This window comes from Myxine glutinosa, chromosome 3 (assembly GCF_964187855.1).
Source record: "Myxine glutinosa chromosome 3, kmMyxGlut1.1, whole genome shotgun sequence".
Taxonomy (NCBI): domain Eukaryota; kingdom Metazoa; phylum Chordata; class Myxini; order Myxiniformes; family Myxinidae; genus Myxine; species Myxine glutinosa.
The window spans coordinates 118,763,001-118,782,291 of record NC_136263.1 but is presented as its reverse complement, the minus strand read 5'-3'; the positions used below and the strand labels follow the sequence as shown (position 1 = coordinate 118,782,291).

Sequence of the window (19,291 nt, the reverse complement as noted above, 5' to 3'; positions counted from 1 at the left end):
CCGGTGACGTCATCTCCAGAACGAAGTCCATGCCATCTCGATTCGCCATGCTTCGGCCCGCGATCCATTCCATGTAATTTGTACGTACTCTACTTTTGATTTGCTTGATCTTGATCTGAGGTATGCTGAGACACGTGTGTGTCACGCCTCGCCTCGTTGATAAGCCCACATGGTCGCTCCGTGGAGGAGCCTGCACATATTCAACTCTGGGTGAATTAAATAAATAACAACTCACGGTCTGAGGTAACTCGGCTAAAATTATCCGATTTGCACGAAATAAAGTTTATGAATGGTTGCACAGACCCCTACTTCTCTCTAAAAGTGGAAACAGAATGTAAATTGGAGTTAAAACAAGCCCGCAAGGTCGCTCCATGGAGTAGCCTGCACATATGCAACTCTGGGTGAATTATATAAACTAGGGCATGCCCGTACTATATATATATCTAAAATTATATCCCCCCCCTCTATTTACATGAAATGGTTTGGTCCATTCGCAAAGCCAAAGCGAACGGCTTGCGAGTACGGTGACAATCCCCCCCCTCTATTTACATGAAATGGTTTGGTCCATTCGCAACGACCACAGAACCCCCCCCCCCCTCTATTTACATGAAATGGTTTGGTCCATTCGCAAAGCCAAAGCGAACGGCGAACGGCTAAATCGCCATAGCTCGGTAACTACTTGTCCGATTAATATGAAACCTTGAAAAGGCACATCCTCAGGTCCCCAGCAATATACCTGGCAAGTTTCAAGTATATCGGACCCGTGGTTGTCGAGAAACAGCGGTCACAGACACACACACAGACGACACACACACATACACATAGAGATTACTGGAATTATAGATAGATAACAACTCACGGTCTGAGGTAACTCGGCTAAAATTATCCGATTTGCACGAAATAAAGTTTATGAATGGTTGCACAGACCCCTACTTCTCACTAAAAGTGGAAACAGAATGTAAATTGGAGTTAAAACAAGCCCGCAAGGTCACTCCGTGGAGTAGCCTGCACATATTCAACTATGGGTGAATTATATAAACTAGGGCGTGCCCGCACGTACGTGCTTGCCCATACGGGCAAGCACGTACGTGCGTGCAAAAAAACATGCGTGCAAACAACAACAACAAAAAAAAACTTTGAAACCACGTGGCAGTAACGACCACAGAACCCCCCCCCCTCTATTTACATGAAATGGTTTGGTCCATTCGCAAAGCCAGTAACGACCACAGAACCCCCCCCCCCCTCTATTTACATGAAATGGTTTGGTCCATTCGCAAAGCCAAAGCGAACGGCTTGCGAGTACGGTGACCATACCTTGGGAACCACTTGTCCGATTAATTTCAAACCTTGAAAAGGCACATCCTCGGGTCCCCAGCAATATACCTGGCAAGTTTCAAGTATATCGGACCGGTAGTTGTCGAGAAACAGCGGTCACAGACACACAGACATACACACACACATACACACAGAGATTACTGGAATTATAGATAGACTAGGGCATGCCCGTACTATATATATATCTAAAATTATATCCCCCCCCTCTATTTACATGAAATGGTTTGGTCCATTCGCAAAGCCAAAGCGAACGGCTTGCGAGTACGGTGACAATCCCCCCCCTCTATTTACATGAAATGGTTTGGTCCATTCGCAAAGCCAAAGCGAACGGCTTGCGAGTACGATAGAACCCCCCCCCTCTATTTACATGAAATGGTTTGGTCCATTCGCAAAGCCAAAGCAAACGGCGAACGGCTAAATCGCCATAGCTCGCTAACTACTTGTCCGATTAATATGAAACCTTGAAAAGGCACATCCTCGGGTCCCCAGCAATATACCTGGCAAGTTTCAAGTATATCGGACCCGTGGTTGTCGAGAAACAGCGGTCACAGACAAACACACAGACACACAGACATACATTCACACAGAGATTGCTGGAATTATAGATAGACTAGGGCATGCCCGTACTATATATATATCTAAAATTATATCCCCCCCCTCTATTTACATGAAATGGTTTGGTCCATTCGCAAAGCCAAAGCGAACGGCTTGCGAGTACGGTGACAATCCCCCCCCTCTATTTACATGAAATGGTTTGGTCCATTCGCAAAGCCAAAGCGAACGGCTTGCGAGTACGGTAGAACCCCCCCCCCTCTATTTACATGAAATGGTTTGGTCCATTCGCAAAGCCAAAGCGAACGGCGAACGGCTAAATCGCCATAGCTCGGTAACTACTTGTCCGATTAATATGAAACCTTGAAAAGGCACATCCTCGGGTCCCCAGCAATATACCTGGCAAGTTTCAAGTATATCGGACCGGTAGTTGTCGAGAAACAGCGGTCACAGACAAACACACAGACACACAGACACACACACACACACACACACACACACACACACACACACACACACACACAGAGATTACTGGAATTATAGATAGACTAGGGCATGCCCGTACTATATATATATCTAAAATTATATCCCCCCCCTCTATTTACATGAAATGGTTTGGTCCATTCGCAAAGCCAAAGCGAACGGCTTGCGAGTACGGTGACAATCCCCCCCCCTCTATTTACATGAAATGGTTTGGTCCATTCGCAACGACCACAGAACCCCCCCCTCTATTTACATGAAATGGTTTGGTCCATTCGCAACGCCAAAGCGAACGGCGAACGGCTAAATCGCCATAGCTCGGTAACTACTTGTCCGATTAATTTCAAACCTTGAAAAGGCACATCCTCGGGTCCCCAGCAATATACCTGGCAAGTTTCAAGTATATCGGACCCGTGGTTGTCGAGAAACAGCGGTCACAGACAAACACACAGACACACACACAGACACACACACACACACACACACACACACACACACACACACACACACACACACACACACACACACACACACACACACAGATTACTGGAATTATAGATAGACTAGGGCATGCCCGTACGTGGGTGCAATGCCCGTACGTGGGTACGTGGGTACGTGGGTGCGAGTACGGTGACAATCCCCCCCCCTCTATTTACATGAAATGGTTTGGTCCATGAAATGTTTTGGTCCATTCGCATCGCCAAAGCGAACGGCGAACGGCTTGCGAGTACAGTGACAATCCCCCCCTCTATTTACATGAAATGGTTTTAATTAGTTTTAAAACATAGTTTAACGCCAACATAGCGGCAACATAGTTTGCCAACGTGAAATAAATGAATACGCTCTCAAATGTGCCGTCCGAGGCAGAGTGTGTTCGCCACGTTCGGCACACGCGATAACTCGCTGCTCTCTGATTGGTTGAATCGTTTTTTGGACATAGCTCGGTAAGTACTTGTCCGATTAATATGAAACCTTGAAAAGGCACATCCTCGGGTCCCCAGCAATATACCTGGCAAGTTTAAAGTATATCGGACCCGTGGTTGTCGAGAAACAGCGGTCACAAACAAACATACAAACATACAAACATACAAACATACACACACACAGAGATTAGCGGAATTATAGATAGATAACAACCCACGGTCTGAGATAACTCGGCTAAAAATGATCCGATTTGCACCAAATAAAGTTTATGAATGGTTGCACAGACCCCTACTTCTCACTAAAAGTGGAAACAGAATGTAAATTGGAGTTAAAATAAGTGTTTGATTTGTATCAAGCAAATGCACGTGGAGCATGCTTGCGAGCGAGCTGCGTTCTGGAGGTGACGTCACATGGATTACGTCATCGGCTTTGAGGTATGGGGCAGAATTTTTAGGGGCGTTCCCAAGTGGTTCGGTTTTCTTTCATTTTTAATGTTTCAGAGTGAATATAACAAAAAATCAATGCCAAAAAATTTGAATTCACCATAACAAGACTCATTTGGATGACATCAAATGCATTTTGAGTGAGATTCCGTGTCTGTGGACCTTTAAAATTGACAAAACTATTTGGTCTCCACAATTCTTTATTTCACTGTTAATATTACAGAACCTTTGTTGTTGATTCAGAACTTAATATATCCTTTTAAATGAGAAAATAAAAATAAATGGCATTGACAAAATTATTGACACCCCAGGCTTAATATTTGGTAGCACGGCCTTTGGACAAAATAACTGCAGTCAAGCACTTCCGATAGCCATGAATGAGCTTCTGACACCTCTCTACTGGCAGTTTGGCCCACTCTTCTTATGCAAACTGCTCCAGTTCTCCCAGATTTGAAGGGTGCCTTCTCCCAACTGCTGCTTTCAGATCTCCCCACAGGTGTTCAATGGGATTCAGATCTGGACTCATTGCTGGCTACTTCAGAACAGTCCAGCGTTTTGTCTTAAACCATTCTTGGTGTTTTTTTTTGAAGTGGGTTTGGGGTCATTGTCCTGCTGCAAGATCCATGACCTTCGACGGTGACCTAGCTTTCTGACACTGGGGTGAACATTGCGCTCCAAAATGCCTTGGTAATCTCCGGATTTCATGATGCCATGCACACATTCAAAGCACCCAGTGAAAGAGGCAGCACAGCAACCCCAAAACATCACTGCACCTCCTCCATGTTTGACTGTAGGGAAGGTGTTCTTTTCTTTGAAGGTTTCATTTTGTTTTCTGTAAACATTAAGATGATGTGCTTTACCAAAAAGCTCTAATTTGGTCTCCTCTGTCCACAGGACATTCTCAGCAATAGGTTCCTCCTGGGTCTCCTACCATACCAACCCTTTCATTGAGTTGGCAATGGATGGTGCGTGTTGAAACTGTCGTACGTTGTCTCTGAAGGTCAGCTTGAATCTTTTTGGCAGTTGATCGAGGTGCTTTCTCCACCATTCGAACAATCCTTCTCTTAAATCTTCCATCAAGTTTTCTCTTGCGGCCACGTCCAGAGAGGTTGGCTACAGTGCCATGGGCCTTAAACTTCCCAATAACATTGCGTATGGTGGACACAGGAACATCAAGGTCTCTGGAGATGGACTTGTAGCCTTGAGATTGTCCATGCTTGGCTAAAATCTTGTGTCAGGCCTCCTCAGACATTTCTCTGGTTTTCTTTCTTTTCTCCATGCTCATTGCCGTATACACAGTGAAACAAAATAGCAAAATGAGTCCTTTTCTCTATTCAAACTGGTTGAATGAGTAATTTTTATATTGCAGGCACCTGCAAATAACCTTAGGTGAGTTATATTCCAAAGTAAAGGAGAATCACCTGCTTGAAATCTAATTATTTCTAACAACTTCTAAAAAGTGCCAATAATATTGTCCGGGCCATTGTAGGATCTCTGTATGGAATAATATTTAGTAATTTTTTCAGCTTTTTTTGTTTTGTTCCACTGCAAACCAAAGAAATACACATGTGGATACCAAAATATTTTTTAATTTAAACAATTTTCTGGAAGAAATGGTGCATTATTTGAAAAAAGTGCAAGGGTGCCAATATTTTGGGCCACAACTGTACCCTACATCTTATACAAAAATGGCAGAATTGCTGAACATCCTGCCTCCTCGATTACTCTTCCTCTCACACATCGCTACCCCTGTCCTCTGCTCCCTACCTCCAGTATGCCACCGATACCCATCTCCCTTTTTACCACCCAAGTACAGACTTGGCATTTAATATGGAATATCTTTTTTGTGGGGGTGAACTTACTTTTCAAGATGTCTTAGAACCAAAAGTTCATTGGAATTATGTTGAAATTATTCTAGATTTTGTTAATGTGACCTTTAAAAGAAACAAAAACCACATTTGACATTTCGAAACAAATAAATTGATCCTTGAAAGTGATGTAAACTGCTATTGAACTCAATTCATGGACAGTACTGTGTTAAACTTCTGTACGTTTTCCAGAAGTATCTCTTTATTTTGCACATTAGCCAAAATTTTTTTTAACAAAAACAAAAGTTAAATTACGACTGGGATTACGGACAGTAAAATTACAGTTCAGTACTTCGTGTAACCCCCACGAGCATTCAGGAGAGCACGTACACGTTGAGGCATGCTGTTCACGAGATTTGCCAGGATTTGGACAGGAATCGCTTGCCATGCAGTGACAATAGCCTGCTGCAATTCACGCACAGAGTTCGGCTGCTGGTCCAAGTGGTCGATTTGACGCGTTAATTCTGCCCACAAATTCTCTATCGGATTCATATCTGGGGACATGGCAGGCCACTCCATATGCTCTACACCACGGTCAGCAAAAAAGTGTTGGATCATGCGAGCACGATGAGGCCGTGCATTGTCATATTGGAAGACAAAGTTTCCTCGAAAAGCTGCACGAGCAAATGGAAGCAATGTTTCTTCCAGAATGGCCCTGTGCTTGAACTGGTTCAGGTTTCCATTCAGAACAACCATGTCAGTTTTGCCCCCTGCATGAAAAGCAGCCCAAACGGTCACCCCACCACCTCCAGCTTGGACTCTTGGCACTATACAATCTTTGTTGTAGGCTTCATGCACTTGTCTGTGCACTCGGACGCGGCCATCTTGACGATAGACCAGAAATCTAGACTCGCCACTGAAGATCACGTGATTCCAGTGTCCTGGCTGCCATTGACGGTGCTCTCTGGCCCACTGCAATCGGCGCTGGCGGTGTTGTCTGGTCAGGCGTGGCTTTCTCAGGGGATGCCTGGCAAGATAGCCTGCTTGAACCAGTCGTTGATTGACTAGCCTTCTGGATACAGGCACATTTGTCAGTTGCTGCCACTCAGCCCTAAGCCGATTAGCTGACTTTGTACGGCCATTGCGGACTAACCGGTGCAGCTGGCGATCATCCCTCCTTGTGGTTCTGCGGGGAAGTCCTGGCCTCGGTATTGGAGTAGGGACACCCCTCTGAGCATTTCGTTTCAGGATCTTTGACACCTGACCTTGAGTGATGCCATACTGCCGAGCAATAGCACGCTGTTTCATGCCGTAATTTCGTAAAGCCACCACTCCATGACAAACAGCATTGTCGAGTTGACGTACAATCTCCAGAGGAAGCGGCAATAACTTTTGGAGACGTGCAGCAGTTGTTTTCCACTAATACAGAACGCAACAACCCTTGTATACCCGACTGTGAAGCCAATCATCAAATGCACCTGTCCGTACATTTTGCCACGCCACCTGTGATATAATCCTGTTGTTGATTTCTTGCTGCGACAGACAATCAGTGACATGGTTCTTTTAACGAATAAATCACCAAAGTGTAAAAGAAACTCACTATATTGATATACTGAGTTAAGAAAGTAAACCCAAGTCAAGAAAAAAAAAATATTCCATATTAAATGCCAAGTCTGTACATCTACATAACATATTTAGTCTTTTCACTCCCTCATCCAAAACCCTCTTGTCCTTCCTGTTGTCCACCAATCCCCCACCTGAGGCCCAAATGGGAGAATCTTTGCATTTACCTAATATTGACCAACCATCCTTATTACATTTTCTACTTATGCTAGGCCACTGATGTGGAGATAAAGCTTCATATTATGACTTTTTTGAATCATACAGTATTGAATTCATTTCAACCAGTTGTATCGTACATGATATAAAATGTCAACTAATAACCGAGGTTCTGTTTTTGGAAAGATTTCATCAGCAATACTTCCATTCTCACTAAACCCAAATGGATATTTTGACAAGCAAGCTCATGAACGGCATTAGCAGCTTGATCGCATTCCGATAATGGGCATGTCTGGGAGAATGATGATGCAACAAGCAGTCAACATGAATTAGCTGACTACATAAAATGATAACAGTTTGGAAATTGAATTTCTGTTTCGGAAACTCACGCATCTGCAGGAAGGAAATGATTGCTGTCGACAAAGACCTTGACAGTCCTTTTGGCTTGTTCTGTGTAGATCGGAATGACTTTCTCTAAAACTGCCTGAAAATGATACGAGAAAGAAAAATTTATTGTGAATTGGTAAGTAATTTGCTTCCATCAACATTTCTCATTCTAACATTATCCGAGTCTTACCTTAACAATGTCAAGGTCCTGCTTACGGCAACACACCCCCACTGATTGCTCCTTTAATCGGAAGAGACCCTGCAATGCAAGAGCAGAGTTTGAGGTACCCAGGATGCAAAAGTTTCGTTGTCAAGTGTGAATTACTCTCAAGATTTAAAGCACAAAATATAACACAATCAGACACTACATTATCTTCAGCTCATCCTATAGATTGGTAATGTGTCTGCAACCTTAAGCTCAAATCAACATATTCGAACTCATCCGACATATTGTGAAGATTGGAGTCGAAAACCTCGGTCGGTGCGAAAAGGAGGTGCTGGAATTTGGTGTTATACGTTCTGCAAACCAGCAATTAACCACCCTGGTAGGATTTATAATAGTATTTCCATTTTAGAATTTTTGGGACTCTAAGGACATAATTAGGAGAGGGTGAAGCCACAGACCACAGTAGTGAGGTGCAGTATCTAAATGTAACAGACAGCAGCTGCACAGTGCCAAGGAATAACTGCATGAGCATGGAAAAGAATGCTCAATTTGTGCCTGGCCTCAGAGACTACGTTAGTCCAGAGATATGGTTAAGGAAAGTAAATTTCTTCCAGATAAACTTAGAAGCTCCAAAGACTAATCCTTTATCATCAACCAGCCATAAAATGAGTAGTGATTGTTCAGCTGGTGATCCTCATAGAAGGACAGTGTGAGGATGTATGAATTAGGAGTTGTTGGGATTTATTTTTATCTGATTAGTGGGAATTTGGGAAGCATGGCCTTTTCATACGTATTGTTTCTTTTATCAATCCAAAGTTAAATGAAGACTTTAAGAGTCAATCACAATGTATGGAGATTAGGTGGAGCAATCAGGTTACCCCCTCTCTGAATGTCATTATTGAGCCAGCTAGGTTTTTACCGAGTATCTGATAGTGACGCAGTAATTCTCCTGAAACTAGCTTGACTTGCACAAGTTTACAATCCATATCTTTTTTATTATTGCTTTCAACCAGAGTTGAGCCCATAATCTCCGAGGTGCCAATCAATGTCTTCACCACTGGACACTCTCACACATAATTTAAGAACAGACTGATATTGCTGTAGGCTGCCACAAAGGTAACATGTCCATTCAGCTTAAATTCAATTGTTAAGTAGTTTGCAGATGACATACAGCTATGTGGATGGGATGAGGAGAATGTGACTGATTATCTGGAGAAATGGAGAAAAGTGGAAACTATGAAGACCAGTAGAGTAAAGACTCAATTTATGGATTGCAAGTTTGAGCCGAAGGAAAAGGATTGGGGTGAAAGTGTAAAGATTATCTATCGGTGAATATCTGGAGAAAGTGAGTAGCTTCAAGTACCTGGGGTCAGTGGCAGCAGAAGATGGAAATATGGGAATGTAAATTAAGCAACGGATTACTTCAGGTTGGAATAATTGGAAGAAATGCAGTGGAGTGTTGTGTGATAGAATGGAACTGCTGAAACAGCAAGGAAGAATACGGGACTTTCAAAATGACATTATCTGCTCCAGAATGTTCAGCGCACATTTGCGGAAACCTCAAGAAATAGCAGTCTTCGGGCCATGTCAACTGTTATCGTGTGTGCACGGAAAGGGTTGTTACATAAAATGGCTCACAAAGCTTCTAAAACAGGCCAAAATACTTGGAAAAGTACCTGAGATAAAGCTGGGGTGTGTCTCTGCACAAAATCACAGTTGGAGGGAGACACGGTATCTGGTTTGGGTGCTTTGGATTACCGATTGTCTGGTCATATATTGGGCTTGTGAATGCACAGGGTAAGTTTAAAATCAACTTTTAAATTAAGATTTTTTTGAAACACAACTGTGGTTAACCATTTTGAAATTGCCACTCTTTCATTAAAATGCTGAAAACTATGTTTAAAAAACGATTTGAACTTCAGATTTCACTTGCCTAGATTACAGGTTAAAATTGCCTGCTAAGCAGAAGTGATCACTAAAAATGCATGCATAGCGCATGCATGAAAGGCACTTTAGGGACCTTTTTAGAAAGGCACTTAGCATTCATATGTCATTTCAAAAGTCACGTATTTACAAGACAGTTGTGAAACCGGCTTTGTTAAATAGTGTGGAAATGTGGGCAACATCTACGAAAGAGGATCAGAAACTGGATTAAAATTAGAACGGCACTCGTAGAGCACATAGTCTCACCTCGTGCTTCATTCTGAACAAAAATACTGTTGTTAACTGAACACGTTACTATTATGGTTAACCATTTTGAAAGTGGCAACTATGAAGCTGTAGGCACGCCACTGCTATGATGGGCCATATACCCGTATTATCCATGCACCCTATTTTGTCACCTACTTTCTTGGCATGGGACATGTACGTCATATATTTAATTCCATCCCTCACATCGGGTCATAGATCAGATATATGAAGTTTCAGATTTTTTGGATAAAGATTTCTATTCAACCAATTTATGGCTGGAATACCACTTCACCGATGATGTCATCGTTATCACCCTTTATATCTCATTGGGAGTTGAAGACATGTGCCAAGTTTTAAAAAAATTTCATTGAGCGGTTTCAGGGAAAATGATGTCCAAATTTTTTTCTTTAATCCAATATGGCTGCCATATCATATGACCTATGATGTCAGAGTTAGAAATAAAATATTTATGTGCCTCCTATGTTTAAAGTTTTGCATCGATCGGGCAAGTAGTGGCAGAGAAAACAATTTTTAAACCGAAAATATATCGATGCTGACACAGACAGACAGAGAAACACACACAGACAGACAAACACACGCACAGACAGACAGGGGCATTGCAATAGTTTTGCATCTCCTTTGTGGGAGACTAATAAGATGAGGATGTTGAGATGGATGTGTACAGTGACAATAAAGACCAAGAATAGGAACCAGTACAACATCAGGGGCTCAGTTAAGATTGTGGAAGCATCGAAGAAAGTAGCTGAGAAGAGCTTAAATTAGTTTGGTCATCTGATGAGGAGAGCAAGAAAGAGAGAGAGTATGTGGAGCTGGGACTATGTAAGTATGTTAGATGCGAGTTATGGAGATGGGACTGCCAGGAAGAAGGAGACCAGATGGAAGGATGCAATGCAGTGGTGAGAGATTGAGATATTAAGAGATTGGAAAAAGAATGAACGACTGACAATAGGAGATGAAGATGGAATAGAGTGATCAACCAGCATTGTGGCAACCCCAAGTATAATGCGAAACAAAATTATGTCTTGTCTGCTTGCATTCACTTGCAGATGTTAAAGAAGCTATGCCATACATTTCACAACGTACAGGTCATTATGCACGGATAACCTGGCCAGATTATAAATTTCTGCCCTCACCAATGTGAGCATTGCATCAGTCGCATAGTCATACCTCAAAAATGATGGAACCAGAAAATAAAATTTAGCACTGAACCCATGTCCAATATACATTTGGTAGATCTGAAAGCATTGTTTACTGTCACTATCAATGTTCTTACTTGCAAAATTAGGCCTTCAAGAAGTGTGTGATAGGCAGGTGGTTCTCGAGCCATTTGATCCAGTTTCTTCCCAGCTTCAGCCAACATATCCTGGAGACGAGTTACTCATAATTGCAATATTTTATTCATTTTTAACATAACAGTTCAACATTATGACAACTTATTAGCCTAATTCACCCAAAACTGTCAAATAATTAGTTCAGCACAGTCAAGTTTGCTCAAACGAGTCAGAATGCCCTTGCCCTAACCATAACCCAGAATGACACAAGAAGGCCAACATGATTTATGGGGTGTAGCAAAAACATGTTTCCTAAAAAACTATTTCAAGGGATAATATCTGGAAGGGCACCTTAATTTCTCAAGTGGAGACATTTACACAAAGCATGTTAACTCTTCCCAAGATTGCATGAAGTGTTCTGCAAATGAGACCAAATTATGAAACTGCACAGTGTACAAAGTTCAGTCTGTCATGGATTAGACTCACATTGTATGGGCATCTGCTCATGAAACCTACTTCAGGACTGTAGAAATACTGCAGACAATCTTCTCCATTTTACCCTATTCTCTGCATCTCCCCTTGTTAACCCCCTTGCCCGCATTTCTTCTTCCACTACCTTTAGCCAAGGTCTTCCCCGTCCTCTACTTCCTTCTACATTCATTTCCATCACTCTTCTCAACCAGTCACTTTCATCCTTCCTCAACACATGACCAAACCATCTCAACCTGTTCCTCTTCACAGCATCAATCACAGGCTCAATTCCCATCATCTTTCGCAATTCATCATTTGTCTTCATCTCTCTCAACGATACTCCACACATCCACCGAACCATTCGCATTCCACCCTTTCCAACCTTCGTTGCTGCTCTACGTTCATTACCCATGTCTCGCTCCCATAAATCATGACACTTCTCACACATGCAGCATGCACCTTTCCCTTCAGCTTCAACGACAGTCCCCTCCTCGTCAGCACGCCACTCAGTTCCCGAAACTTCTTCCATGCACATCTCACTCGAGCAACCGTTGCCGAGTCTGATCCACCTTCTCCATTCAGCATGTCTCCGAGGTAGCAACATGTTTTCACACCTTCCAGCTTCATGCCGTCTCCAAGATCCAACTCAACATTTCCTCCATCTGCAGCTCCCTCTGTGCACACCTTACATTTGAATGTAGCTGCCACACTGGTTAATGACCCTCTCAAACCACTACATTTTTGATGAACCCACTCAGCGCACATTGTACATTGAATGGAGTTCACTCCGACACCCTTCCTGCACACAGCACAGGGCCACTTCCCAGTTCTTTCCACCTCACCACATGCTTTACCATTTGCCATCACCTTCGTTTTTCCGATATTCACCTTCAGACCTTTTGTCTCCATACATTCCTTCCACTTGTTCATCTTCTCCTTCAGACAGGATGTCCTAAACTATTCAAAGCCAATACATCCAAGAGGTTTTAATCATTGTAATTTATATGGTAAATCTATTTGAGGGGTAAACTCACGAAAATCAATCTATTTTGTGGGTTAAAAACCTTACATACATGATTCACCGATACTGCAGGTAAAATACATACATTGACCTCCATAAGTATTGGAACAGTAAAGTAAAATTTGTTGTTATTGCTATATACTCAAGAAATTTGGATTTGAGATCAAAAGATGAATATAAGGCAAGTGTACAGAAGGTCAGCTTTTATTTCCTGGTGTTTCCATACATATATGTTTTACCATTGTAGAAACGGTTCGGATACAACTCTGCCATGCTCAGGTATGGTTACGGCCCTCATAAGGTTTGGGACCGCCCTCAAACAGGGTGAGTCACTCTCATTTACTGCATACTAGTGTGGGCGGCACCTTCGATCAGGCCATCCCATCCTGCAGGGAGAGCCCCCCTAGAAGAAGTGTTCCGCCATCAGCCAGCACTCTACAGCCAACCTCGCCACCATGGCTTGTGGTGCGCCGGTCCAAACAGTCCATCACATTGCTTTTAAAAGTGTGTGGTGCTTTTCTGTGCCTTACTATGCAAGTCCTCACCTGGGCTCGCTCTAAAACAACAAGTTTTCCACAATACACTCTTACTCTATACTGTCTTAAAGTTAACACACACGGACTCCTCAGTGCACATTTTACAAGACAAGTTATTCTGACAAATTTCCTGTGACAGTAAATCTAGCCAACACTCTATCTATCTATCCACTATCTTAACACTATCTATCCACGGACCCACTCCCCTTCCCATGTAAAAAATATTCTGGGAGTTAAAATATCAATAAAAAATTATTTTGCAGCTTGAATTTTATAATCATCATCTATTGGTTTGGTTATATCATGTAATCAATGTATTAAGTGGGTCAAAATTCCTATTATAACTAAATTTTGTGGTTTGAATTCCATAATCAATCTATTCTGTTGGTTAAAATTCAAATTCTCAAGCTGTTCTGCTGTTTAAAATTTATACAGTGAATATATTCTGAGAGTTTTAATTCCGACAATTAATCTACTCCATTGGTTAAACTGGTTTTCGAAACACTGTGCAATATTGACTCAATATCTCACGTTGTACAATACAATCCACTGAATCATTAGTACATGGTGTTATGTAGAATTATTATATGTAAGTGCAAAATTTGCTACACTAGTGGAACCAATGTTTTTTTGCATCTATATACCCTTGGCAACAAGACCTGAGTTGGTTCCATTTTTTTCAATGGCGTCTTCGGCGGCCATTTTGAAATTCAAAATGGCCGCCGTTTTTTGCAATTTTGTATATATTCTAATTTCTACAGTCTTAAACTACACATAGATAACTATAATTACAATAATGAAAGAGATATGAACATTTGCTTTATTCTTTTTTTATCTTACAGGTATTCATAGACGAGTTGGATTTCAGCTTCACCGCCGCATAATGTCATCGTTTGAAGAGCCGCCTTCTAAGAAGCAATGCACGAGTTACGAACTTTGTGTATTCTGCCAAGAGAGAACTCCTGAACCTTTGGTTGACGTTGCTCATGCCAATTTCAAATGTGCTTCATATGAAACATTTCTTAGCAGCTTACACAAAAGAGTGCAACTTGGCAACTTAAGCTTTGCGTCAGCTAGTAAGAGACTATGTGATGTTTCTTCAGTAGTACTTAAAGAAAAAAAGGCTACATGGCACAAGCAATGTTACAAGGCAGTGACAAATCGTGCTCATATCAAACGTGATGAAGTGAACGTTAGTAAATCTTGTGAATCAAAGAATATTTCAAATCTGACGAACCGCAAGAGGGGACGACCGTCGAATCCTCAAAACCGAGCAGCACCGTCAACTTCAGCAACAACTGTGTCAACAGTTACAAGATCTCAAAGCAAAAGTGACTCATTCTTCAGAGATAAATGTTTCTTTTGCCAGAAAGATACTAATGAGGTTCTCCATCCTTGTACTAGTTATAGTAGAGGCTCGCATTTCACAGATATTGTCAATAAGAGTGGAAACAAGACTTGGCAGGTAAACCTAGGTGATGTGATAACTTCTGGTGATTTACTTGCTAGAGATATTGTGTACCATCACCTTTGTTAAACTCGTAACTGGGAAAAATATGTTCGTAAGGGTGGTGAGTTGTCCTTTGAAGCCAAACAGGAAGAGAACCTGAAATCCATAGCAGCTGAAGTAGAGTTTACAAGCATCATACAGCAAAGGATTGATGAAGGAGAGTTCATCCCCATGCCTGATGTGCACCTTCTGTATAAAGATATCTTCCAGAACCCAACGTTCCTGGTTTTGATCCCAACAAGGAGCTATACTTAAACCAGAAACTGAAGAACAACCTGGATAATGTCGAAATCACAGGCATATCTAGAAAACTATGAACAGTTCATTCCAGTGATGCTGGTGCTGCAGCTATTCGGGCAGCTTCTGCTGAACAAAAGGATATGCAAGCAAAGTTCAAAATTCTCTTTCAAAGTGGAAAGATTATAAGAAATGCAAGAACACAGGCGAGGCAAAATCCTTGGAAATTTGAGGGGTCGCTAAAGGACAGTATTGAAGTTGGAATACCAGAACAACTGTTCTGTATGATAAGATGGATCATCCAGGGAGCAGCCACCACCAAAACACAATCACGCAATGAAAAGATAAATGGAGCATGTGCACTTATTGGACAGCACATCATCCAGGAGTTCAAATCTGATCGGCAGGTGCAATATCAGCCAAAGTCCTCAACTTCAACCTTCAGGTTCACAACTGAAACGCCATTAGGGGTTGGACTTTCACTCCATAGCCATCATGCACACCGCAGTCGCAGAGACATAGACATGTTGTACCAGAGTGGCGTTGGTGTTTCATATCAACGTGTAGAGGAGATCACTTCAAAGATTGCCACCACAGTCCAAGAGAATATGAATGAATTCAATGGCGTTTACGTGCCTCCAGGACTGTTGAAAAATCTGCCAATCAACTCAGCTGATAACATAGATGCCAAGGTAGACACAGCTGATGGACGGAACACATTCCATGGGACTGCTCTTGCTGTCTATCAACGAGTTCCCCCAGATGTAACAGAATACGAGACTGTAGCTGAACCACTGAAGCTGCATGACAACACCTCAACAAAACTTGAGAACATCCTGCCAACTGTGACTGAAATGTCTGACTGTACAATTAATGGTAACCCCAAGCCAAGTAGAAGTCCACGCTATGAAAACTTTCAACTTGGTCAGTATCAAGATAAAGTTGTTAATGCAACACAGCAAGACTTTGTATGGCTACTTTCACGGTATTCACAGAGGCACCATGAAGAGACATCAGACGGTATACCAGTTTGGTCAGCATACAATTCTCGTGTGTGCACTACAGAAGAGAACAAGACACCCAACCTTGATCAAGATCACACAATGCCTATCATTAAGGCACCAGCTCATGAGTAGACAACACTGGTGACAGTTCTTGAGAAGCTTTCGTACCTCAATAGTGTTGTGTGTCCAGAAAACACTGGAAAGATCTTAGTTACATTTGACATGGATCTTTACAAGAGGGCCCTAAAGTTAGAATATCTTCATGACCAATATGCTGGGAAATGGATGGTATGCCCTGGTGGTTTCCACACTGTCTTGTGTGCACTAAGGTGCCTTGGGAGGACTGTTGAGCACAGCGGGCTTGATGAAGCTTGGAGCAAGGATCTGTACAGCACGGTGACAGTAAATCAGATGTGGAGCAGATGAAGAATGTGCCGACACGGCTGTGCAACAAACTGAGGAACTTGAAAACCCTGATGATGACAACTAGGCATAGATATTACAATGAAGAAAACAAAACTGATATTTACAAAATGATGGACCTTTGAATGTTTGACCATTGTCAAAATGTATTGCACTATTGTCTAAAGAGATGATTATCCCAGGAACATTATTCAATGTTACCTTATATTTGAATAGTAGTAGTAACTTTAATATTTGGCAGCCATTTTGAAATTCAAGATGACTAATGATACCTTCCTTTGGGTTGCAGTTTTGTTTGGTATTAACATTAACACACTTTGGCATAGCTTGACAAGACAAATAATAATAAATAAATAATAAAATTTACTTATAATATGCTTTTGCTTGCCTTTGTGCAAATGAAGCATAGCAAATAATTCAAATGGTGGCCATTTTGAATTTCAAGATGGCTGATATTCCACGAAAGAGTTTTTGTTAACTAGATATTAGTGTTCCAGTAGCTTTTCTGTACAAGGAATGACAAAAATGCCAGAAAAAATGGTCAAAGTGTTTTATGTGAAAAGATACATACAAAATTGCAAAAAATGGCGGCCATTTTGAAAGTCAAAATGGCCGCCAAAGACGCCATTGAAAAAAATGGAACCAACTCAGGTCTTGTTGCCTAGGGTATAAGGATTCCAAAAAACATTGGTTCCACTAGTGTATAAAACTTTGCACTACAATGACACAACACCATGTACTACATGCTAGGCCTGAGGAAGTGCAGTAGATTAGGAGTGGTTTGTGATGTTGGAGGCATTTTCAATGTAATGCACACAGTGCTCCCTCCTGAAGTGGTGAGGTGCGGAAAAGCCTATAGCCATCTTCATTGGAGTTCCGATCCTATTTCAGATCCCCCCCCAAAAAAGTAAAGTCCAAAGACATGAGCACATACGATATCACATTCGGAAAGCAATCTTTTCTGAGGGTTGTGATGTCACTTCTAAACAAGCAACCTTCATTTCAAAAGCACTCACCCGGATGAGATTTTCCCGGAGTTCCATCATATTCATCTGAGCCTCTTTCATCAAATTGTAAATCTGGCTGCAGCACAGACAGAACAACATGACCTTAAACAGTGAACAGAAATAATGCAGCATCATGGAAATGATGAAAGTATAAGTAAGTTTATGATACGAGGTACAAACTTGAGACAAAACGAAAATAAACGAACTAGATCGAGATGAATTAATCTTGGTTGTTTTTCTTCAAAAGATTGATGTTCATGAAAGAAAGAGGCTGGAGGGGACGAACAGACAGTAGAGCAAAATGAAACTTTCAGATACAACCAGCAAGGGAATGAACAAACAGAAAAAGAGCAGAGAGAGGAGGGGAGGAAACACTGCAATCTATAAGTTAGAGGGTTAGTTAGGAGAGGTTAATGGGGTAATGAAGATTGTGGGTGAGGATGACATGATATGGCAGGGCAGCACTCGCTTTAAACCCTGGAGGGAAGGGAGGGATAACACAACTGGAAGGTAGTTACATACACTGGAAAAGCGAGAAACAAAAGAGGTGAGGTGTGCAGTAAGATCGAATTTTGGAAGTTTAACCAGGACTATGTGATTTGAAGAAAGCATTCATCCATAAGTTCCTGGGGAGGGTCGGAAGTCTGAGAAAGTAGAGGGAGCTAAACCAGAATAGGGGCCATAAAAATAAACAAACAAGAAGCCGTCATGCGGAGCACGATACTTGCAAAATCCGCCCCCTCCCAAGAAAAAAATTCCATTGATACAGCAAATTGTCCATTTCATCAAGATTAAAATTGACAATCTTGATCAAAGCTCGGGTCAATAGGAAGAAAAGTGACGATTTTTCAGATGAAAAATGATGATTTTTGAAGGTTGACCTTGAGTTGACCTTTGACCTTTTGACCACAAAAATAGTTAGTTTCCCTATTTAGTGACTCAATGTGCAAATGCTGTTCAATTTTCAAGTCAATCGGATGAAAATTGAGGATTTTTGAAACTTGGCCTATGTTGACATTTTGGCCTATTTTGACCTCAAAAATACTTGGTGTTTGAATTCAGTGACCAGATATGCAAGTCCTCTTCAAATTTCAAGTCAATTGGATGAAAATTGAGGATTTTTGAAACTTGGCCTATGTTGACCTTTTGGCCTATGTTGACCTCAAAATACTTGGTGGTTGAATTCAGTGAACAGATATGCAAGTCCTCTTCAAATTTCAAGTCAATCGGATGAAAATTGAGGATTTTTGAAACTTGGCCTATGTTGACATTTTGGCCTATGTTGACCTCAAAAATACTTGGTGTTTGAATTCAGTGAACAGATATGCAAGTCCTCTTCAAATTTCAAGTCAATCGGATGAAAATTGAGGATTTTTGAAACTTGGCCTATGTTGACATTTTGGCCTATGTTGACCTCAAAAATACTTGGTGTTTGAATTCAGTGACCAGATATGCAAGTTCTCTTCAAATTTCAAGTCAATTGGATGAAAATTGAGGATTTTAGAAATCTGCCCTATGTTGACCTTTTGGCCTATGTGGTTGAATTCAGTGACCAGATATGCAAGTCCTCTTCAAATTTCAAGTCAATCGGATGAAAATTGAGGATTTTAGAAATTTGAAATGGTTGTTGACCTTTGGCCTATGTTGACCTTTTGGCCTATGCTGATCTCAAAAGTAGTTGGTGGTTGAATTCAAATCGCCGACATGTATATCCCATTCAAATTTC

At 41.5% G+C, this 19,291-nt stretch overlaps 1 protein-coding gene across 1 annotated transcript in view; it reads right to left on the bottom strand.

The window, feature by feature from the left end:
• The window catches only part of LOC137423249 (V-type proton ATPase subunit E 1), a 59,171-nt gene that overhangs the window by 21,723 nt on the left and 18,157 nt on the right, over positions 1-19,291 (bottom strand). Inside the window, exons 5-8 of the mRNA XM_068110176.2 lie at positions 17,575-17,641; positions 11,359-11,448; positions 7,899-7,967; positions 7,711-7,805 (exon numbers count right to left, since the gene is read on the bottom strand). Of these exons, the coding sequence (XP_067966277.2) occupies positions 7,711-7,805; positions 7,899-7,967; positions 11,359-11,448; positions 17,575-17,641 (321 nt within the window). The remainder of the gene's footprint in view (positions 1-7,710; positions 7,806-7,898; positions 7,968-11,358; positions 11,449-17,574; positions 17,642-19,291) is intronic.